The sequence below is a fragment of the Symphalangus syndactylus genome, chromosome 16, assembly GCF_028878055.3.
Source record: "Symphalangus syndactylus isolate Jambi chromosome 16, NHGRI_mSymSyn1-v2.1_pri, whole genome shotgun sequence".
NCBI lineage: Eukaryota > Metazoa > Chordata > Mammalia > Primates > Hylobatidae > Symphalangus > Symphalangus syndactylus.
This window is the reverse complement of record NC_072438.2, coordinates 94672689-94698137: the sequence shown is the minus strand read 5'-3', so window position 1 is coordinate 94698137 and position 25449 is coordinate 94672689. Positions and strand designations below refer to the sequence as shown.

The 25449-nt window shown below is 37.9% G+C and overlaps 1 protein-coding gene across 1 annotated transcript in view; it reads left to right on the top strand.

The window, feature by feature from the left end:
* The window catches only part of ADCY2 (adenylate cyclase 2), a 436796-nt gene that overhangs the window by 318451 nt on the left and 92896 nt on the right, over window positions 1-25449 (top strand). The window contains exons 12-14 of the mRNA XM_055246496.2: window positions 3475-3555; window positions 10717-10786; window positions 13341-13438. Coding sequence (XP_055102471.1) covers window positions 3475-3555; window positions 10717-10786; window positions 13341-13438 — 249 coding nt within the window. The remainder of the gene's footprint in view (window positions 1-3474; window positions 3556-10716; window positions 10787-13340; window positions 13439-25449) is intronic.

The window sequence follows — 25449 nt, the reverse complement described above, 5'->3', positions numbered from 1 at the left end:
CCACAAATGTCTCCAGGTGCCCTGTCGTAGCCACTGTAAAATCCCAGGCACTAACTCCTTTTTTCCCCTGTTCCTCTATCTTTCAGGCTCAGAGTTTTACTTTAATATTGGTTTGGGAGTTAATCAAATCAATATTAGGACATTCAGATAACCAGTGTAAGATGTAGTTCCAAACCCTAAGCCAGGCTTTCTTTCTCTCCAGAGAGGTCAGTTTATTGGAGCTATTGATAGTTTTATAGAAACTAAGGAAAAATATGAGATCTGACCTATTTTCTATAGAAAAGGAATTGTATCCAAGTAAAAACGAAACATAGGTTGTAACCTGCTGAAACAAGGCAACAGGGCACATTAGCCCAGGATCCTTCTAAGTGACTGTTGGGATGAGCTCTAATTTGGACTTTGTGCAAAATTTGACATTTTAACATTGAGATATAACATTCATAGTCTTTATGTTATGAGGATAATTTGGTTATTGAGCTTTTGAAGCATTATATTTAAGTGGCATGTACTGTAATAAAGAGAACTTAAGCTAATTTAAGGCATACTGGAGAGCCCATAAGACACCTGGAGACAGCACGGTGCCTCTGGCCAATAAGATGCTGACACATCTATAAGCAACTGACCACAGAAATGTCACGGACTTCCTTTCACAGTCTCTTCTGTTATCTGTCTCTCCCTTCCAGCAATCCTGCTTTAAGAGTCTATTTATAGAAGTTACAATGGGTAATGTGTCATGGAACCCCAGTATTACGTGGGGCAGTGTAACCCGGGATGAGTGCTGTCTGGAAGACAATGATAAGAAAATGTTGTTTTTATTTGCGCTAGGCTATAGAAACTCTAATTTCGTCTCTGCAGCATTACTGCAAGGCAGAATCTGTTGCCATTACCGTTTTAGAAGGGAAGAAGCTGAGGCACAAAGGGATAGGAGAATGCCAGAGTCACGTGGCTGGTGCAGATGAAGCCAGCATTTGTGCCCAGGCTCTGTGACTGCAGAGCACAAGTTCCTAACTGCTCTTCAGGCTTGCCTGCTTTAGTAAGGGCCTCTTCCATATCTGTAGTCGTTGATCTTTGGTGGCCTCAAGGCCCCCTGGAGAGAACCCCAGTTCTGAGTCAGACTTACCCAGGATGCCCGGGCACTTCCGGGCTTTGTAACGTGGACTGCCTCATAATACCTGTCTGAGCCTCCAGCCTGACCCACACACTCCTGTCACATGTCCCTTCCCGTGCCTGCTTAGACCTATCAGCTCAGGCAAGGTGTTGGCACAGGCCTGGGGAAGGAGCCAGGGAGACAGAATGGAGATGCTTTGGACACAGGGGTTGGGGTCCTAGAGCAGTGGGAAGGCCAATGGTGGAGCCCAAGGGAAGGCACCAGGATGGGAAGATGAGAGATGCTGGAAGTCAGAGGGAGAGAGTCCTGGAGGCAAATGAAGACTCCTGGTGGGGAGATCATCAGCCCCAGGGAACCTTATCCTCTCCATGGCAGAGGTCGCAAGACTGCAGAGACAAGAAAAGTGTCTGTATGTCAAGAATTATTGTCCGGATAATTAGTGAATTCAAATAATGCAGAAAGCATGCATTTATTGGCTACTTCGCATGTCACATTTACAACGTTGAGCTCTCTACAGGCATCATCTAATCAAATCCTAAAACAGGTTAATAAAGGCAATACCATTGTTAGCACCGGACAAAATATCGAAGAATTACATTTTCCTGTAAGCCTCAACATTCTTACACTGCTCCTTCTTAGATTTTGCAGAAGAGAAAGCCATCAAATTGAAGTCAAGAAGCTCAAGTCTAGATGTGGGACTGATAAAAGTTAAATGAAGGGTCTAAGGTCCTACAGGTCTCAGTTATAAATGAGAATGTGCAAGTCACACTAGTTGCTTGGTAAAGGGTTCCTTGCTTTTTCTTTTTTTTTTTTAAGGAAAATAAAAATTAATTTGCCTTCTTCAGACAACTTGGAATTTGATATGCTAAAACCTCTTAATTCAGTTGGCTCAATATCTGTGGGTGGATCACTTAATATCATTCATTTTATTTTTTTAACCAAGACTGCTCTCAGCCTGTTTGAAGAAGACAGGGCCCGAAAGCACAAATCCACAAACATAAGATGATGGAATTGGAAAACTCATCCATCTCATTAATGATAATTTTGTGAGATTTAATTACAGATAAATGTGACTTTGCATATTTAATGCTATTCTTATCTATATGTAGACGCAATTCTGAACTCAGAAAAGTGTGATTTTTATTCCAGATTAGATGGTCTATTCATTTGTAATCTAATCAACCATAACACACAGAATTCATGCCTAGCCTTGTTCAGGCTAGCAGGCTGTGCTTTTAATCTTTGCAGTGGATATTTAACTTCTAAGAATAGGTACTATTTTGGTTTTCTGCTGACATCATTCTCATGCAAATTGTCAAATTAACCTTGGAGAGCTCTTACTATTTGGCACAATTTATTCAGAAAATATCTTATATTATGGCTAAAGGTTATTTGCTTCTGAAACTCAGTGAGATGGTCTGTAAATAAAAGTGGAGTTTTCTGTGAATAGTGCTTTGAAAACTGAGGAGCATTTAAATACATACAATTAAGCTTTGGTATACCTGAAATAAGACTGTAGTTCTGCAAATTTTTGAGAGTTGACCAAGGAAAACATGAAAAAGGAATGACTGTTTTGTCAACCAAGCCACATTTTTACAGGGGAATTTCTAGAACCAATGTATTCTTTCATAAAATAAAGTTTATGAAGGCAACAAGTCAAAAGCTGATACATCTCCTAGGAGAGAAAGTTACTTTATCTCAAACACCAAGTGTATGTCTTTCAGTGTTGCCTTGTAAATGCCTAGTAAATTCACTATCCCAAAAACTTTAGTTATTCACTTAATCCAAAGAGTGGCTGGATGTTAATAGAGAAGAGCCTGCTCATAGGCTGTTGTTTCTTTTTCTACTTGATTGACAGAATTAAACAAAGCTTTTGACATCATAGAAAAGTAGGCTTACTGACACAGAAAGACAAATTTGGCAAGTTCTCACTCATATGTGGGAGCCAAAGAAGTTGATCTCATGGAGGTAGAGAGTAGAATGATAGATACCAGAGATTGGGAAAGGTGTGTGGATGGGAGATGGGTGGGTAAAGAGAGGTTGGTCAGTGGGCCCAAACTTTAGTTGAATAAAAGGAATAAGTTCTAATGTTTGATAGCAGAGTAGGGTGACTGTAGTTAGCAACAATGTACTGTGTAATTCAAAGTAGTCAGAAGAGAGAATTTGAAATGTTTCCAACACATAGAAATGATAAATACTCAAGATAATGGATTCCCCAAATACCCCGATTGATCATTGCACATGCATGCAACAAAATATCATCTGTACCACATAAGTATGTAAAATATTATGTATCTCTAAAAAATTGGCTTAATATTTATTTTACTAATAATATCCTTCCCCGTAATATTCCCTTTTTCATATAGAACCAAGTCACAAAAGAAGAGATTTGAAGAAGAATTGAATGAAAGGATGATTCAAGCAATTGATGGGATTAATGCACAGAAGTGAGTACTTCTTTCTCTTAAATTCTCATTCATCTTTTATTATGTTCCAAAGGTATTTTATCATAAGCTCTGCAATAGCTACCATGACAAAGCCAAGTTTCTGAGACCATTCATTCATTTCACTTCAGTTGTCCCTCAGAATAGTTTTTGTTAAAAGTATTTCTTTCATCTTTTTAAAAAATATTTAATTCCTGCCTAGAAAATATTCCCAAGTTGATTGCTGATGAACAACCTGAGGTGTAATTGGAAAGAGGAAAATTACAGCAGGATGTGTTCAGCAAGTAATATTTTTAAAAGATAGATTCTATATGGGAAAATCTTCAAATTTTAGCATGTGATACTATCCATCCAAAATGCATCTCTTCTTATTACAAAATTAATGTTGAGATACCTGTGTTCTAAATCGTGGAAGAGAATTAGCATTGGTGAGCAATGAGACGAGGACTGATTTTGGGGGCACTAAATGTCATTTAGCCTCTGAGGCCAAGAATTGCTGTTATGGTTTTAAATGGTCCAGAGTTGTGGGAGGGAAACAATTTGAAGAAGGTGATGGCCTTCTCAGCCTGGACAGAATGATTGCGCTCATCACCCTTCGTGTTCTCCTTGTGTACGTGTGTCATAACTGAACCCGTGGAGAGCAGAAGACACATGGCTCAGTGTGGTGCCTGGTGCACGTCAGACATTCCATTCCTGTTTGTTGAGTTGAACTGTAGTGAAAACATCAGGAGGTCCAGATGAAAAGCCTTCACAGAAAAGCTTCCATCCTTATGGAGACCTATTTAATTTTTATCATGAAAGCTGACTGTTGAAAAGTGTAAATGATTTTCACCTAGAGCTCTTTTTCTCTAAGTTACAGGGCCTCAAATAGCGCATGGCTTTGCAAAATGCATGCCTGTTTTAGATTGTTCCTTGTGGGTACCTGTTATCGAGTATTTACAGGGCTTATGAAAGAATCGCATGTGTGTGATATGTGTGTCTCTGGTGGGTGTGTGCCTTTGTGTGTGAGTGTGAGCGCATATTTTCTAAGCAATAAAGCATCTTGGTCAGGCAAGAGTTGCTATTCAGATGTGCTAGAACACTGAATTATCACCTGTCTAGATCCCCTTGCTGTGTTACAAGTAGGTGAAGCCTTCCTCCTGTACCAAAGTGCCCAAGACCCACCAGCAGCACCAGGGCCAATGCTCTGCTTTGCCTGGAGCTAGGGTCAGTGTGAAAAACAACCTCGCCTCTGCCTCAAACCGTCACATACTGAGAAATAAATAACTTCCTGCAATCTAACAGCAGCTAAAACCTAGGGAGGCACCCGATTTCATAAAGTATAGGTGGAAGGATGCATTCATTCAAGCAGAGGAAATAGCATCTGATACTATGTGACTCGCCAGAATAAGACAAGATCAGAAGAAAGAGGGAATCTTGTTATTTTACAAAAGTTAGCAAATAATAATAATAACATTAATATTTTAAAAACTAATTCCTAAAGTTAACCTCAGCATGTGTTCACACAGGACACCTACCTTTTTAAATTATTTTTGTATGCACCTTTTAGAACGTTCCTACCAAACAAATCATCAGAGAGTGCCACCATTGGCATTGCTTTGTTGTTGTTAAAGTTGCTTTTAAATTGTGTGTTTGCTTTGTGTTATTTAGTATGCAAATATATGTTTAGTTAATACCTTATTTTTTTTTTTATTATACTTTAGGTTTTAGGGTACATGTGCACAATGTGCAGGTTTGTTACATATGTATCCATGTGCCATGTTGATTTCCTGCACCCATTAACTCGTCATTTAGCATTAGGTATATCTCCTAATGCTGTCCCTCCCCCCTCCCCCCACCCCACAATACCTTATGTTTTAATGTAGTTGTATTTCAAAGTAATGCTTAGTGCTGGTGTAACTGCTTATGTTGTAATTTTCCCAACATGTTTCAGAAATCAAATAGAGAAAAATGTGCTGTACTCAAAAAATAAAAGGGAAACTTTTCAAATGGAAGCTGTTATGCATATATTTTTGATTAACCTCAGTTACACTTTGTTATGCCTTACTCATTAACTCCTCTTGTTCTTTGACATGAAGTTCTTCTGATCTTTGAATTTTCGCTTGAGGACTCAACAGGGGCTCCAGGCTTGATGTACCATTCAGTTGTTTCCTGCTATTGCCATAAAACAGTGATTTCTATGCAGATTTTTGCTTATTCATTCACTGATGTATTGAACAGGCATTTGTTTAAAGATGACTGATGTCACCATCTGCTCAGCCTTTACCCAGTGCATGCTATGGTGGTAGAGAGCTCTCTGGTGTCTTGTCTTAGAAGGACTCCAAGGACACTCATACTATCAGATCAGGACCTTACTCTTATAACCTCATTTAAGCTTCATTTCATTCTTAGAGGCTCCATCTCCAAATACAGCCACACTGGGAGTTAGGGCTTCAAAGATGAACTTTGGTGGGGGACACAAACTTGCAGTTCATAACAATAAGAAAATGGTCTTCTCATTTAGTACCTCCTTTGTGACAAGGACTTGCATTCCCATATTCCTGAATAAATCTGGTTGCAGGTGTGGGTATACCCATGCCCCTCTAGTAAGCATAGTATTCAGAATTTCCTGTATTTTCCTTAACCTCTTGACAAAAGAAAAAAATACCTTAGTATAAGTAAATAGAGAATCACTTATTGTGATAACCCAGGATGGGGTTGACTTTCTTCATGCCATAGACCACTGTGGTCAGGAAAAATGTCAGGAGGCCCTAAATCAAGCGTGTACACATTCCCTCTCCCTTCTCTCCTCTCCTCTCTCCTCCACTGATCTTGTCTTTCCCGGTAGTTCCAATCCCCCACAAGTAATAGTTGACCTAATCAGCACACACAAATCTATTCCCTTCCAAATATCCAAATCACATTTATCAATCTCCTTGTTTTCTACCAGTCAAAATATTCCCAAGTCAATTGGTGATAAATAACCTGAGGTGTAATTGGAGAGAGAAAAATTACAGCATGATGTGTTCAGCAAGTCACATTTTTTTATTATTATACTTGAAGTTCTAGGGTACATGTGCACAATGTGCAGGTTTGTTACGTATGTATACATGTGCCATGTTGGTGTGCTGCACCCATTAACTCATATTTACATTAGGTATATCACCTAATGCTATCCCTCCCGCCTCCCCCCACCCCACAACAGGCCCCGGTGTGTGATGTTCCCCACTCTGTGTCCAAGTGTTCTCATTGTTCAATTCTCACCTATGAGTGAGAACATGCAGTGTTTGGTTTTTTGTCCTTGCAATAGTTTGCTCAGAATGATGGTTTCCAACTTCATCCATGTCCCTAAAAAGGACATGAACTCATCCTTTTTTATGGCTGCATAGTATTCCATGGTGTATATGTGCCACATTTTCTTAATCCAGTCTATCATTGATGGACATTTGGGTTGGTTCCAAGTCTTTGCTATTGTGAGTGGTGCCGCAATAAACATACGTGTGCATGTGTCTTTATAGCAGCATGTTTTATAATCCTTTGGGTATATACCCAGTAATGGGATGGCTGGGGCAAATGGTATTTCTAATTCTAGATCCTTGAGGAATCACCACACTGTCTTCTACAATGGTTGAACTAGTTTACAGTCCCACCAACAGTGTAAAAGTGTTCCTATTTCTCCACATCCCCTTCAGCACCTGTTGTTTCCTGACTTTTTAATGATCGCCATTCTAACTGGTGTGAGATGGTATCTCACTGTGGTTTTGATTTGCATTTTTCTGATGGCCAGTGATGATGAGCATTTTTTCATGTGTCTGTTGGCTGCGTAAATGTCTTCTTTTGAGAAGTGTCTGTTCATATCCTTCGCCCACTTTTTGATGGGGTTGTTTGATTTTTTTCTTGTAAATTTGTTTGAGTTCTTTGTAGATTCTGGATATTATCCCTTTGTCAGATGGGTAGATTATAAAAATTTTCTCCCATTCTGTAGGTTGCCTGTTCACTCTGATGATAGTTTCTTTTGCTGTGCAGAAGCTCTTTAGTTTAATTAGATCCCATTTGTCAATTTTGGCTTTTGTTGCCATTGCTTTTGGTGTTTTAGTCATGAAGCCTTTGCCCATGCCTATGGCCTGAATGGTATTGCCTAGGTTTTCTTCTAGGGTTTTTATGGTTTTAGGTCTAACATTTAAGTCTTTATTCCATCTTGAATTAATTTTTGTATGAGGTGTAAGGAAGGGATCCTGTTTCAGCTTTCTACATATGGCTAGCCAGTTTTCCCAGCACCATTTATTAAATAGGGAATCCTTTCTCCATTGCTTGTTTTTGTCAGGTTTGTCAAAGATTAGATGGTTGTAGATGTGTGGTATTATTTCTGAGGGCTCTGTTCTGTTCCATTGGTCTATATCTCTGTTTTGGACCAGTACCATGCTGTTGGTTACTGTAGCCTTGTAGTATAGTTTGAAGTCAGGTAGCATGATACCTCCAGTCACATTTTTAAAAGATATATTCTATATGAGAAAATCTTCAAATTTTAGATACTATCCATCAAAAATGCATCTGTTCTTATTACAAAATTTATGTTGAGATACCTGTGTTCTAAATCAGTAGTGGGAGTGGAGGCCACCGCAGAAGATTCACAGAGCACAGAGGTGATTGAGTGTGTAGGAAGAATATACACTTCTTAATTCTGAAGACAAGGTGAGAATTAGGCCCATCCATCATTACTGCAAGGGAGAAGCCACAAGCCAGACCCAGCGTGCTATGGCAAAGGGAGGCATGTGTGTCCACTGGTGGGGACTCAGTTGTGTCCCCAAGCATGGATCTAGCACTGGAGTTCACAAAGCACCACATGGGTTCTGGGGACTTAAGGCAAGCAAGCCTGATCCTGAGCCCTTGCTGTCCATCTGCAGGTCACAGGCCACAAAATCCTAGACTGGGTGCATGCTGGCCCGACTAGTAAAGGAGATGCTGGTTTTATTTTCACTTCCTTAATTTCACTCTCACTCCCAAGCTGACATTTTCCAGGAGCATTTATAAACTATATATTTTTCTCAGTAAAGGAAATGTTGTTTTTAGTAAGTTACCTGCATATATTATTCATAGTTTGATAAAGACACCGTTCTGAAAGTGAGCATGGTTAAAATTTATCTTAAGTTGTATTTTCTGCTCGTTTTAATGCTAATCAACCTTTGATTCCTCCATCTAGTCTTGTGAAACAGAATAATAGTTCTGCAGCTGGTACAGTAATAAGAAATACCAAAAAAGTTTATTTCCCTACAGCTTATACCCTTGAATCAAAGAACTATGCAGCCATAAAAATGAATGAGATCAGCCAGGTGTGGTGGCTCATGCCTGTAATCCCTGCACTTTGGAAGGCCGAGGTGGGCGGACCACCTGAGGTCAGGAGTTCAAGACCAGCCTGACCAACATGGAGAAACCCCGTCTCTACTAAGAAATACAAAAATTAGCTGGGTCTGCTGGCATGCACCTGTAATCCCAGCTACCTGACAGGCTGAGACAGGAGAATCGCTTGAACCCAGGAGGCAGAGGTTGCAGTGAGCTGAGATCACACCACTGCACTCCAGCCTGGGCAACAAGAGCGAAACTCCATCTCAACAACAACAACAACAACAAAAAAAAAAAAAAAAAAAAAAAAAAGCATGTCCTTTGCAAGGACATGGATGGAGCTGAGGCCATTGTCCTTAGCAAACACAGGAATAGAAAACCAAATACCACATGTTCTCGCTTATAAGTGGGATGAGAGATGAGAACACATGGACACATAGAGGGGAGTGACACACGCTGGGGCCTGTTGCAGGGTAGAGGGTGGGAGGAGGGAGAGGATCAGGAAAAATAACGAATCAGTACTAGGCTTAATACCTGGGTGATGAAATAATCTGTACAACAAACCCCCGGGACACAAATTTTACCTATGTGACAATCCTGCACTAAATAATAGTTTTTAAAAAAGAAGTATTTTTATTGTTCTCACTTTTAACGGCAGTCAGTCTAGAATACATTACTGACTTCCCTGCCCCAGTCGAAAGTGCCCTGTGGATGGTCTAGTTCCTGGGATGTTCAAGCTGATCATGGTGTGTGCCTGGCAGTGAGAGTCTTCCAAATTACTTGCTTAAAACGGATGTTTAAAAGTCAGACATTGTGGTACAATGCATACTTCCATATAATTTTTATTTATTTTTCAACAACTGAGAGATGCATAGTACTTATGCATGCATTTTTATGTTTGCATCAACCTATTCTGAATGGATTGCTTATTAGTATTTTTACCAATTTTTTAAAAACTCTGGACAGGTGCGGTGGCTCACGCCTGTTATCCCAGCACTTTGGGAGACTGAGGCAGGTGGATCACGAGGTTGGGAGTTCACAACCAGCCTGGCCAACATGGTGAAACCCCATCTCTACTAAAAATACAAAAATTAGCCGGGTGTGGTGGCATGCCCCTGTAGTCCCAGCTACTTGGGAGGCTGAGGCAGCAGAATTGCTTGAACCCAGGAGGCAGAGGTTGCACTGAGCTGAGATCACATCACTGCATTCCAGCCTAGGCGACAGAGCGAGACTCATTCTCAAAAACAAAAAAGAAAAAGAAAAAGCTTTATTCAAGCATGACTTTTACTTTCTAGAAATGAAAAAAATGACAATGAAAGTATTTTCACTAAATCTGAAAGAAGCAAAACGTTCTCACCCAAATCTTAAAAGCATTGTGACGGTTTGGATGCCCGGTGATCTGTTGCCCTCTAGAAGCTAAAAAAAAAAAAAAAAAAAATGTGCTTCTCTAGGAACTAGATCCTTAAGGAGGTGAAACCACTGTGTGATTTCAGAAAAACATTAGGGAATCAAATTATTGATGTCTTCACTCCTTTAGATGACTTGTCTCCCTTGTTGTTTAATTCAGATCCCTTGAGTTTCAATTGATATGACAGTTGGTTTATAATATAGAATTTTCCAAAGAGGGCAGTGTGTGATTAGGAGTATTCTATTTTCAGATCCTGTTAGCAGTATCCAGATTCCATATCCAGTTAGTTGCCATCACATGTTTTTTTTTTTTTTTTTTAAATGCTGTTCGGAATGATACACAATAAAGAAAGAAGAGTGCAAGTCATTTTAAAAAATAGTTCCAGGTGTTTGATTGGAGATTCAGTTTTATGATGTGTTGGTCCTTTCTATTTCCAGGCAATGGCTCAAGTCTGAAGACATTCAGAGAATCTCACTGTTTTTCTATAACAAAGTACTAGAAAAAGAGGTAAGCTTTTTTCTTCTTCAAAATCATCAATCGGGTTTTCTGAAATTTGAATTTCTTTATGAAATTGTGCTCATGTTTTTTATATGTGACATTTAAACTGCCTCTGACTATATTCGAACTCTTTCTGGCTTTTCTGGTGGTTCTTTCATGCATATATTGCTTTATTGTATTTCTTGTTACCAAGTTTCTATCTTTGGTCAGTCACCATTCTAAACCCTCTCGATAGTAAATGGTATCTGCAATGTGTGCGAAATATGCCAATTAAATGAAAGATGTGGGAGATAATATCTACTCTTCTCAATGTGAAATTCTCTCAGAAAAGTCTTAGAAGAAACAGAATTCTTCTTGATAAATCTACAATGTCTTTACACAAATTATTTTAATATTTTGACCAAAATATGAGCTTTACATTCAATGCTTTTTCCGGATAATTAAAACTTTTAAGCTTTATTGCATGTAAATACTTTCATATTATGGCTCTTAAAGTGAGAGCTATTTCAGGCACAAATAAGTCAGCAGACATTTAGTTTTTACCTGTCAAGCTATATATGGGTTTGCTAAAATGAATTCAGTTAATTGTTGCAGAAAGGACAACCATTCTTCTGGCTCAGCTTTATTTTGTTCGCCTTTCGTTTTTTGTTGATCTAGAGAAGGAACCAGACTTAGAAGTAATTTGCATCATCCAACTATATAATTACAGGCCTAGTTTGAACAAAAGTTACATTAATGGTAGCATTCGCAGCTCTGGTATTAAAATTATGTTGATAAAATTTATTGCATTATTTTATGAATATCAAATAGAAATATTAAATATGATAATTCCTTCCAAAATCTATGGACACACCAAAAGTTTTTTTTTATGTTGGTGGTCAAGAGATCTGTTGTCTACTCCTAAGTAGAGGATGAGGACTCTGACCATTGACTGCAGACAGTTTACCAAATTGATGCTTGTTATATTGCACTACTATTGACCACCTTATCCTTAATAACTTTAGCAAATATTAATGGCTACTTATTGCTTAGCTGTTACATTATTTCTTTCCTGATAGAAGTCCATTTCTTTGTTAATACCACAAAGAAATTCCTACTCATATCTCTGCACAAAGGCCTGAAGAAGTTAAAAAATAAGGATTTAATTGAGTGCATAGAATGTAATCACATTTCAGCAAGGATGCTAAAGTAGCTTCTTCATGAGCATGGAAATTATGCTGGCTACTAAGTCACAAAATATACCCCCCAAAATTCTAGTAAACAGAAAGTGATCATTTCAAAATGCAGCTTTACATTCCTCATGGACACATATTTGCGGATGCCGACTTTAAAGCAAATTTTAGAGAGCAGCAAGACTTAAGCTCAGTTTTTGTCCATCTATCCCCAGCTTGCCCTTCAGAGCATGAGGTAGGGCAAAAGGTCACAAGAGCTATCAGAAGAGAAATCTCTGGAGACCCCTCAGAGATCCCTCATGCAGCACTAAACCAGGGAGGCTGAAATCCAAAAAATACATATGTGTCCCTATAACTTGGGAAAGTTTATGCAAATGTAGCCAATGCAACCTGACAGTATTTTCAGGAGGTTTCAATGGCATTGGCACAAAATTTTATTTCCTTTAAATTTACCATACAACCTTTCGTAAGGCAGTTGAGCCTCATGGTTGAGAGTCTTGAGTTCAGAGCCTGGTGAAGGTCCTGGTTTCCCATGCACTGTATCTCACTGATTGTAGTCAATTGTTCCAGTCCACAGTTTCTTCATCCAAAAATAGGGGCTGTTGTGTGGATTGAATGATTAGTACAGGGAAAGCAGGGAATGCAGGGCACTGTGCTGAATGTGGCAGGGGTCATCATCAGCATCATAAGTATAGCCATATCTGGAATTTTTATCCTGCCTAAGTCAAGCAGGGTCAGCCCTAGGTAGGCAGCTAATGCTGATCAGCTTATTCACGTCATGGGGAACCATGTGGGCCCCTGCGGAACGCACTGGACAAGAGAAAGGAAGGGGAGCCCATTGGCTAGGCTCAGAACTAGCCAACTAAGAACCAAGTTGGCAAACCTTTTCGGTCTTGTAACTTTACCCATCACCTCTCAATAGCATTAAGACAAATAATAAAATAAAATACTAAAATAAATGAATATGTCTTGCATTTCCTCAGTAGTATTCAAAGTAAGATAGTATATGAGAAGTCATGCCTTTTCCCTCAGTAGTCATAGACAACAGACCCTCATGGGACCCAGGGCACAGGCACGATTCACAGTTCACTCACTCAACCTTCTGGTCAGGTGCCTCTCTCCTTACTAGAGAGATTCAGTTACTTATAGATGGGTTTGAGAACAGTTCCACTTATAAACTGTGGTCCTTGGAAGTCACTCCTTCACAGTTCATGTGGGGGAAGGAAGCACGCACTGCTGTGATGAACAGGCTTTCTCCTTAGCTCACGTTGGCTGCAATCTACACAATTTCTGAGTGTGGTGCATGCTCTGGGTACAACCAGGCTGCTGAGCACTGTGTGTAGCTCTTCTCTTGGAGAACTGTCACTCACAGGTTCCTTTCTCCCCCACAGTACCGGGCCACAGCACTGCCAGCGTTCAAGTATTACGTGACTTGTGCCTGTCTCATATTCTTCTGCATCTTCATTGTGCAGATTCTCGTGCTGCCAAAGTAAGTACTTCTGGTTTCCACTGGGATTCTCACCTGGGGTGCCTTTCCACTGGAGCCTAGTTATATTTAAAAGTGTGAAAGGATGCTAATGTTTAGACAGAGGGGTGATTTAACATGTCATGGTAAAGGGAGAGTAACCCAGGACCTTGGAGGTTAAGTGGCCCCCATGTGTCTTTCTTAGCATAATGTTGGATTTTCAAAGTGGACATGTTGATTCAAACTTCTAGGGATTTAAAAAAATAATTTAACCTTCTTGTTTTGGTGTTGGTATTACTCTGATGCACAGTCTTGGAAATGTAGCCCAATAAACTTTACCCACAAAGAGTACAATCCCCAGATGTGGTTTCTAATAAACAAATACCATTATCTTATATTGAAAGGGCATGACCTTTCACTATAAGACACACCTTGCCCACTCATCCATTTTGTCCAAGTTCTGTGCATTACACGGCCCTCTCTTCTCTGAAATCCACTCTGCAGCCGTCTTTGATTGTTATAGGTCAAGGTTCAGCCGACCTCTCCCTGGAGAGACGTGGGTACAAATGGGAGAATCTGAGCAAACCACATTTCATGCTTCAAGGTGAATTCCTTCTGGTTCCACTTAATGGTGAAAAACGAATCGCTTTATGATCCCTAGGTCATCTTTCTCTTGCACCTTCTTAATTAGTTCAAGACCAATCAGGTGACTTTCTTCAAGAAAGCTAATTCTCATTTTACAATCTAAAGAAAATTCTTGTCCTTCTTTTAATAACTGGGGATATAGAAAGAAATTTTAAGATAGATTTTTTTTCCTTCTGATCATATATTTTTTTCTTTCTTAACCTATTTTGTTAAGGTCAAATCTAGTAGAATTCAATCTAGCAGAATTCAGTTGTGTGCTTGCATTTAACTCTCACCGTGCAGCCAGGCTTTGTGGGCAACTCAAACTGCTTAGATTGAGTAGCGTTTTGTCTCATGAACATGCTGGGCAAACTACAAAGAAGTTGTCTGTTTCTCCACCTCTGTACCTCAAAGGATTTTCTTCTGGGCACTGAGCCAAATAGCCAAAAACTATTTTTGGGATACAAGTGGTTTTTGATTACATGGATGAATTGTAGAGTGGTGAGAGTTTTGATCATGTATGTACAGTTCCTTAGCAATGTGCTCCCTTATGGAAGGGATTTCCAGTAGATGTCTCCTCTTCCCATGAATTGGAGGTGTAATATATGGACCAAAGGAGCCCTTCTTCAGGACTTACAGAATCTTCAGTGAAATTTCCCAGTGTTAACATATCAGTTTTCCATTCAAACAAATATTAACAAATTAAGCTCCTTAGTGTCAGGCCTGTACCATGGTATTGGAGAGAAACAGCCATCCCAGTACACACTGGCTTATAGACTGGTAGAGCAGAAAAGCATTTTGAAAGCTACATATGTGAAATAAATATTACCCAGGGAATGGGTCCTTATTGTTACTCTTACATAGATAGATTCATTAATTTTTCTACATCTTCCTATTGGATGAGCATTTCTATATTCTCTACATTATAAGTAATACAGGATCTGTCTCCTTCTGGGAGGTGCTGGGGGTGGGGAGAGTGACTGGGGGCATTTTAAAAGATGCCTCCAAAGAAGACAAAAAGACTTCCAGGAACCAGGAAAAACGTTTCATGGGATTTCACTTTTAAGAAACACATCGTTGTCATGTCTTTGCTGGCTTGGCTTTGATTTTCTTGTCTCTCTTCTGTGGTGTTGCATCTTTATGAGGACCCATGGACGTTCATTCTCTCAAGCTTCATCACGCATTATTTTTGTGGGTGCACACAGGTTGCATTTGCTCTAAGGAAAATCCACGGCCTCATCTAATGGAACCCCCAGACCTGCACTTGCTGTAACAGCCTCAGGCTTCTTGTTCTGTGACTTCTTCATTTTTCTTTCATGTTAATATCTTCATTTTTTTCTTTTTCTTTAAAAAAATCTTGCTAGGAAATACTTCAAAGGTACAGAAAAGCACAGAGTATGATCTAATAAACACACAGGTGTCCACAATCCAGACTTTTGCAAATGTTTACCCTGTGTGCTCTTTACTGTAGATACAATTTTCCACCCTCTAGACTGTTATTATTTGGGTATGCTTCCTTTAAACAGTACCTGTTTTTATTTGGGTTTTATTTATTCAATTTGACATCTTTATATTCTTCTATATTTATTTTGTCATCTGTATTTTGATTTTATAACTGATGTGTGTGGACCCACTTCTACCATTTTATTTTGTGTTTTATTTACCTTGCTTTTCTTTGGTCCTTTTTTCTCTTTTTTCTGATTTCTAATGGATTGATCAAGTTCTTTTATTCTTTTTTATGGTAAATTAAAAGCAACTTTATTAGAAAGTAAAGAAATAAAAGAATGGCTACTCCATAGGCAGAGCAACCTGTTTATTCTTTTATTTCTTTTACTGGTTAGGAAGTATATATATATTTTTCATTAAAGATTACTATTAAAGTTGATAGAATATACATCATGTACATTTTTCTTTTAATGATTATCATTAAAATTTCAATATATATTAATGTTAAAGAATAAAAACATAATTATTATTTAGAATATGTATTATATATTTACATGTTTTTAATATTATATATTTTTTGTCAATATCTTTTGGGATAGAAGTGGTTTCTGTTACATGGATGAATTGTAGAGTGGTAAAATCTGAGATTTGAGTACATACAGCACCCAAGTAGTACACATTGTACCCAATATGTAGTTGTTTATCCTGCACTCCTCTCCTACCCTTCCCCCTTTGGAGTCTCCAAAGTCCATTGTATCACTCTGTGTGCCTTTACGTACCCACAGCTTAGCTACCATTTATAAGTGAGAACATACAGTATTTGGTTTTCCATTCCTGAGTTATTTCACTTAGAATAATGGCTTCCAGCTCCAACCAAGTTGCTGCAAAAAATATTATTTCTCTTATTTTTATGGCAGAGTAATTTTCCATCGTGTATGTACACTACATTTCATTTTTCCATTCATTGGTTGATGAATGCTTGTGTTGGTTCTGTGTCTTGGCAATTGTGAATTGAATTTTAACATTTATGCTTAATTCAAGACATTCTAAAGTTATTCATAATCTCTCTTCAATGTAATTATTTCCTAGGATTTTAGCTCTGACAGTAATTATAGTCAATGTTTATTTAAATCCACCACATTCTTTACCAATTAATTTGCTCATCAATGCTTTTTAAAAATTATTTGTTTCTTCAAATTTATTTATTTATTTTTTTGGTGATGTATATGATTTGTTAGGGTTTTTGGAAGGGGAGTCTGTGAGTAACAATAGCTGCCTTTTTTGTTTATATTAAAATTTCTTTATCTACTTTATTTCACAGTTCTTGAATAATAGTTTAACTGGGCATAAAATTCTAGGTTAACTTTTATTTTCCTTCAGAATTATGATGACATTACTCTGTGGCATTACATCTTCTATTTTTGTAATGAAGTATTTCTGTCAGTCTCATTACATTCCTTTCTAGGGAGTCTGTCTTTCCTCTCTGAGTGCTTTTAGGGATCTTTTTTGCTTGGGGGTCGGGAGGTGGTATTTTCACTATATTGTTTCCATAAGTGTATTTGTTTTCATCAACCTAAGTGACTAGGTTTGATTTTTCAATCTGAGGACACACATATCTGCTCAGTTCTGGAAAATTCTCTGCCACTATCTCTTACATGTTGCTGTCGATTGTCTCAATTGTCTGTTCTTTCCTCTGGAGTTCTTGTAGCTGCATATTGTGTTCTCATCCTGGGCTCCAGGTCTTTTCATGTTTCCTCCCAGTTTCTACTTTTTTATTTCTTTGGTCTGCATTCTGATAAATTCTTCACCCAACATTGAGATTATAATCTTTATGATTATTGTTTTCATATCTAAGAAGTCTATGTCATTCTTAAACCCTAACCTTTTTGTATATATAATTTTATATTTTGCCTGTGGAGTTTTGTTTTCCTTGCAGATTTTTTTTTTTTTTTAGACGGAATCTCACTCTGTCACCCAGGCTAGAGTGCAGTGCAGTGGCACAATCTCAGCTCACTGCAAACTCCGCCTCCTGGGTTCAAGTTCTCCTGTCTCAGCCTCCTGAGTAGCTCAGATTACAGGTGCCCAACATCATGCCCGGCTGATTTTTGTATTTTCAGTAGAGATGGGGTTTCACCATATTTGTCAGGCTGGTCTTGAACTCCTGACCTCAAAAATCTGCCTGCCTTGGCCTCCCGAAGTGCTGAGATTACAGGCATGAGCCACCACGCCTGGCCTACTTGGAGATTTTAAACGTATTATATGGAAATATCACTTCTTTTTTTTTTTGTTACTATTTTGAGACAGAGTTCTGCTCTGTCACCCAGGCTGCAGTGCAGTGGCACCATCTTGGCTCACTGCAACCTCTGCCTCCCAGGATCAAGCAGTTCTCCTGCCTCAGCCTCCCGAGTAGCTGAGATTACAAGCACCTGCCACTGCACCAGCTAATTTTTGTATTTTTGGTAGAGATGGAGTTTCGCCATGTTGGCCAGGCTGGTCTCAAACTTCTAGCCTCAAGCAATCCGCCTGCCTCGGCCTCCCAAAGTGTTGGGATTACAGGTGTGAGCCACTGTGCCTGGTGGAAGTATCACTTATTTTATTGTGTTCCTTAGGGTTGATAAATATGTGATTCTGCCATTTAGTCTATCTGTTAAGTCTGTCCTTGTATTATCTGTAATTTTGTCTGTGTGTTTATCACCAGCAAGGATTTGGGTCCACGGTAGTCTTGTATGTTCTGAGTTGTAACGGCATCACTATGGGATAGATTTTAGTGTATGTTTGCCAGATATCTCTGGGATTCACCAATTCAAGTCAAAATATTTTATTAAATCCTTAAACTAAGGTTCCTGCACTAAGGAGGTCAAGTGAATTTGGGTAACACCTATTGGCATGGAGTGAGATTGGTGATCCCAATTTTCAAAACTGACCTTTTCTTTATGGCCCCAGTCAGATAGTCATCTTCCCTAAAAATTACCAGACTGGTGGAGAGTTTTTCTGTTTCTTGTTCCTTGGTGGGACAGCCCTTCAGGGCCCCTGCCTTTATTCAAGAGTTCAGTTCTAATTTCATATTAGTCAAATGCCTGGGAGCATCACCTTCCTTGGGTAGATATCAATCTTACACCTAGAGCAGGTATTAGCCCCTGGTTTCTCCTGGGTCGTTTAGCATCAGCACCTCTCAGCAGCCTGCATTTGAATATCTTCTGTGTACTACGAATCTCTCTTTCTTGCCTATTATGTCATCTCTTTAAAGAAACCATTTTGCTGTATTTTATGAAGCATTTTTGTTAGAATAATAGTGCTTCTCACTTCTGCTGACTTGTTTTCTTAACTCATTAATTATACTTTTGCTTTGTTTCGTTTGTTTAGCTTTTTTGTGGTAAATTGCCTCATGTGTTTTTGTAAAAGGGAAAGAATAATTAAATGAGTGAGTGAGTAAATGAATGAATGAATAACTAATAATGGAGAAATTTGTTACCTGGAAAGGACCAGTAAAGGGAGGTGTTTTCCTGACATGGAGCCCAACGTCATCCTTATTCAGCCTATAATTGTTGAATCTGGCTCTAGTCTCAGAATTTGAATAGATAGAATTAAATTATTGGTTGACTCCTCTTTTTGGAGCTGCTCTGTCACTCTGTCTGCCCTGTAGTATAACTTTATCAGAAATGTGAGCTACCTTCAAAGACCAAAAATGATCAAGTATGACTTGCTTTTTTTTGTTTTTAAGTAGTTTCATTCATATTATCTGCCAGACTAAAATGGATTATGTTTAACCAGTCATGAGGGCAACTGTTAAAACAAGGATGAATTTTTTTCTAGCACAATTTAGGTAAATAACATGTGTTTCATTAGCCCAAGAAAAATTAAGAATAATGATGTTTCACTTAAGAAAAATTAATAAACCAAATTATAATGTTAAATATCTTAGAATTATTATGTCTACTTAGATCTCTAATATCAGTTTCATTACTTATTTCAACACTCAATACTAGAGGTGGTAAAACGTGTTCAAATCCTGGGATAGGTTGTACAGTGTGACACAGACAATTCTTGCTGCGGGATTAGACATAAGGAGTATGAGAAAGTAAGTTTTGCAGGGTTGTAAATTTTGTTTTATTTTGTCCTGAACAACTGGAAAAAATATTGCCATTTACCGAGAGAGAATCCTGGGGCAGGCACAGGTTGGGGAGGAAGAGCAAACTCAAGGGCTCAGTTCTGTACATTAGATACATGTGCCTGTTACACATCAGGTGCTAGAGTTTCACACAAAAGGGAATATGTGACCTATAGAATTTATAGAACCTCCATTGAACCCCCTATAGGTCCTATAGATTCTATAGAGCTGGGTGGAGATACAATCTGAAAAACCTGCACCTATGTAGTATTTAAATCCAAGAAATGGGATGAGCTCCCCCAAGTAGAGGGTATAGGAAGAGAAGACTCTGTACTTTCTGGGCAATACAGTGTGTCTGAAAATTCACACCTTCAGCCCTTATCATTGCTGTAAAGGTAGAACTCTTCTTACTTGGCCAAAGATCATCTCTTTTTTCTTTCCCACATCTCAGAACCTTCAAGTGTCCAGAACATCTCAAAGCTAAGTCCTCTCATCAGAGAAAGACTACTGTAATGGTGATGAATATTTAAATTCCATTTCCTCCTTTCAACTTTTGATTCTTTCTTTCTTCTTTTCTTTTTTACTGAATTTCCTTTCATTTTGAAGTTCTATCATTTAAAAAAGAGGAATGTTTATTTCATGCTAACTTATAATTAAAAGAAAAGTTTGCTTCCTTTGGTTCTTATCATCCTGACTGAATCCCACGCAACAGATGTGAGTGGAGAGCTGATGAGAGGCTTGCTTTAGGGAGGAAGTAAGGGAAGTGAAGTCAACCAGGAAAGAGTCCGTGAAAGTCATGACATTCAATAGAATGCCAAAGACATCATTATTTACCCAGAGAGATGGCTTGTAATTAATACATTTCGTAGGCTTTTTGAGGGGAATGTGTGTCTCCACTGGACTTATCTCATCAACAAATGTGTTTCTCACCCCTGTCGGGGCCACCTTTAAGCAATTCATTGACTGGGGAAAAAAAGCAGAAAGGAAAGAGGACCTTGTCCAGAATCAGACTCTTCCATATTCCATAACAATGCACTTGAGTAAAGCACCAAAGTCAAAAATAAACACTAAAAGTAATTTTTCTTGCCTCGTGACAGGGAAGACTCAAGTTTGTTTTTCAGTAAGTACATAATAAGTTATGCTTCAGGGTTAAAAAGAAGCAGTTTTGCAACTGGGCTGTTAATTAAAATTGATTAAGTTACACCAACATCTTGGTATACTTAATGGACCTGAACATGCTTTTGACAGAACAGGCAGGATAAATGGTTATAATTAAGAGCATTTGACCAACCGTTACTTTCTCTCACAGTATTTCTTGTTCCCTGGCGTCTTAGTCCATTTGGACTTCTCTAACAAAGGACCATAGACTGTGTAGCTTAGGAGCAATAGAAATTTAGAAGCCATGGTTCCAGAAGCCAAAGTCTGACATCAGGGTGCCAGCATGGGTGGGTTTGGGTGAGGGCTCCCTTTCAGGTTGCAGACTACTGTCTTGTCCTTGTATCCTCACATGGCAGAAAGAAATAGCTAGTTCTGCAGCCAGTTCTCATAAGGGCACTAATGCCACTCATGAGGTCTCCACCTTCATCACCCAATCACCTCCCAAAGGCCCCATTTCCCTAATACCATCACATTGGGGGTTAGGAATTCAACAGATAGATTTTGGGGGGCAGAAGCATTAAGCCCATAAGAACTCAGATGGAAGAGAGGTCCATCTGAACATAAATGCCAGTATGCCACAGACTAGAATACTGAACAGCCTGAAGTTGAGCATATTGGTGAGAGTTTGAGCCACCCCAAGTCTGAATCTCAGGTTGTCACATACTTTTCTATATGCAAGACCATATCACCTACAAATTAAGATAGTTTTACTTCTTCTTTTATAGTCTGATGCCTTTTATATTATTTTCCTGCCCAATTTCCCTGGTTAAAACCTCCAGTACAGAGTTAAATAGAAGTAGCCACAGCACACATCCTTTCTTATTCAATCTCAGGAGGAAAGCATTCCGCCTTTCACCATTAAGTATGATGTTAGCTGTGAGTTTCTCATGGTGACCTTTTATTAAGATAAGGAAATTCCATTTTATTAATCATTTGTTGAGTGTTTTCATTGTGAAATAGTTTGGATTTTGTCAAATCCATTTTCTGCAGCTGTTGAGATGATAATGTGTTTTTTCTTCTATTAATGTGATCTACTAATAGGTTGACTGATATTCAGATATTAAAGCAACCTTACATTTCTTAGGTAAGCCCCACTTGGTATTGATATATAAACCTTTTTACTTGTGGCTGGATTCAATTGACTAATATTTTGTTAAGGATTTTTGTATCCATATTCATAAGAGATACTGATTTCTACTTTTTTTGTGATGTCTTTGGTATTGGTGTCAGGGTTATACTGGCCTCAGAATGAGTTAAGAACTGTTCCCTTCCCTTCCATTTTATGGAAGAGTTTGTAAAAAATGGATATTAATTCTTCTTTCAAAGTTTTGGGCCAGGCATGGTAGCTCACACCTGTAATCCCAGCACTTTGAGAGGCAGAGGCAAGTGGATTGCTTGAGCTCAAGAGTTTGAGATCAGCCTAGACAACATGGCAAAACCCCTGGGCAAAGGGGCAAAACCCCATCTCTACCAAAAATACAAAAATTGGCCAGGCATGGCAGCACAGGCCTATTGGTCCCAGCTACTTGGTAGGCTGAGGCAGGAGGATGGCTGCAGCCCGGGAAGTAGAGGCTGCAGTGAGCTGTGATTGCACCACTGCACTCCAGCTTGGGTGACAGAAGAAGACTGTCTCAAAAAAAAATTAAAAATTAAATGAAAGTTTGGGAAAATTTACCAGTGAAGCCATCTGCACATGAATTTTGTAAGTAGATTTTTTTAATTACTAAGTTAATCTCTTTACTTTTTATAGGTAAGCCTATTTATATTTTTCATTTCTTCTTTAGTCAGTTTTGTGTGTCACAACATACTTTTGAGAATGATCATCCCTGCTTAAATGGGCATGTCATACATTACAGCAAATCAAAAACAGTCAGCTGTATTAGTAACACTGTATTCTTTTATCAGCTCTTAATAGATTTTGACATTTGAGGAAGGAGTAAGTAGTGGTCATCAGATACATTCACAAAAAAATGTTAACAACTCTTCTGGGATGCTCTTCACTGTGTCCAGCATATTATTATAAAATAGAAAGAGTCACATTTTAATACCCTTATTGTTTTTCAAGTCTATTTGACCTGACTTCAGAATGTCTCATCAACTCCCTTCATAGTGGAATAATTATTCAAAAAAAAGAAACATTGAAATGCATTTTAGGAAACAAAGGCCTATATAATTCATTGTAGTAAAAGAATCCATTATTTAAACTTTGATTCACAAAATAAACCTTATGATTTGTTAGTAGATTAACACATAATTATCTCTAAATCAGTTGATATGTGTTTAATTGAAGGCCAATATAATTCCATAATCCCTTGTTCCATTTATAAAAAATATTAGAGTATGGCATAACCCAAGGAATACATACATATTTGCTCAATACTTCTAATGCCAAATACTTCCAGTAAAAACTTTTTTTGCTGTTTGCAAAAGAAAAAAGGAAGGAATTTAGAGAAGTCATTGTTATAGTTCTTCCCTAGGTTTCCATCTAACTATTAATGATATTATAGTGCCCAGAGAAAGCTTTATCTAGTTAATGGATTAGGCTCCAATAAAGAAAACAAATTGCCTTAGGTATTTCTGAAAGGGAGTTTAATAAAAAGAAGTATTTACAGAATGACAGAAAAGCTGATAAACCAAATAGGGGATAGTATAGTAGCCATGATATTAGCAACAGAAGAAACCTCCTACCACCTCTAGACTTGTAAGGAAACAGGATAGAGGTGTTGTTGTCAGAAACCCAGGCTTCTGGGCTTTCTTTCAGATGCTAGAACCATGCAAAGCTAGAGCTAGATGAAGGTAAGGTGTTGTCTGACAAGGATCTGGAACTTTAGAAAAGGCAGTAGTTGCAGGCCATTCAGAAAATGGCTGCTAAGTAGAGAGTAAGAGAAATACCCAATCTCTTTCCATTGCCTTCCAGTCTCCCACCAGTTCTCATCGGCCAAACTAGCTAGAAACATTTGACAAAGAGTCTGTGAAATGAAGTCTTTAAGAGATGGATAGAAATATACTTGAAAGCAAACAAGAAATTACCAACACACTTAGTGACAAATTTTCCTAAATTTGTTAAAATCCATCACTCTCCAAAGGCAAGAATCTCTATGAACATCAAGCAGGATAAATATGAAGGAAACCACATGTGGCATATTATAGTCACACTTCTGGAAACCAAAGGAAAAAAAGAAAGAAAAACATTAAATGCATCCACAAAAAAAAGACATTACATACAAGGGATCAATGACAGAATAAATGGCTGCCTTCTTATCAGAAATGTTGGAGAGCAAAAGACACTTGAACATCTTTAAACCAATGATAGGAACATGATCAACCCTGAATTAAACATTCAATTCAAATACTCCTTTTCAAAGTCGAGATGAAATACATTCTGCAAGTAAAAAAAGAGGGGATTCATCACCAGCAAACCTACAGGATATGCTAATGGAAGTTCCTCAAGCTAAAGTGAAATTATGTCAGAAGGAAACAGGAATCTAAGGAAGGAATGGAAAGTATTGGACATGCTTACTTTATGAGAGAGTATAAAAGACAATGTATTTATTTTTCATGTCTCTAAAAGACAACAGGTGATCTGATGCAAAAACAATGACATGTGACATATACTGAGAATTCTTATGAGAATGGGGTTAAATTGTTATGTCATGTTTTTTTTAAAGTGGCACAATATTAATGCCAAATAACTAATGATAAGTTAGGAAAGCGTGTATTAAGCCTTGAGCAATCACTAAAAATAAAAGAAGTATAGCTACAAAGCCAAGAGGAAATGAAAAATACTTTTAAATATTTAATTAATAAAATGACAATAATGGAAGAACAGAAAAACAAAAATAAATGAGACAAATATAAAACAGACAGTAAAATGGTAGGTTTGAAATAGTAGCAACAAATGTAACAGACCACACTATACAAATAAAAGCAATGGGGCAAATAAACAATAGATAGCCAGAGGGCAAGATTAAATTCAAGCATTATAAATGGGAAAGGACTAAACACTTCAAAGGAAAGTATGACCAAGCCATATACTCTCTACAAGAGATGCACTTTAAATACAAGTTAGGTAGCTTGAAAGTGAAAGGATGGAAAACGTATCTGATGTAAACAATAAGCACAAGGAGGCTACTATGCATATATTAATATCAGACAAAGTAGTTATGAAGGCAAGAAATATTAACAGAGATAAATATAGATAGTGAATAATGATAAAAAGGTCATTTCACCAGGAGGCATAAAATCATAAAATGTGCTTATACCTAATAACAGATCTATAAAAGACAGATACGAAAGCACTTAACCTACAGTAGACCTTAAAAGCATCCTATGCATATCTGACAAAATCAAAGAAAAAAATGAGACAAATCTACATCATAATTAGATATTTAGTGTCTCTTTTCTAATTCTTATTATTATACCAATAGGAATATATAGGAGGTCTGAGCAACATTATCAACTTCCTAAAACTAATTAATGTTTCATAAAACACTAAACTGAATTGAAAAATACTTGTTTACTTAAAGTGCACATGGAACATTAATCTACAAAGATAGTACTCATACTAGGCCATAAAAGCATCTCCATAAATTTGAAAATACAGAAACAAATATGAAGACAAAAAAAATCATATGGTCTGACATCTAACCACACTAAAATCAAATTAGAAATCATTAACAATAGAATATTTTAAAATATC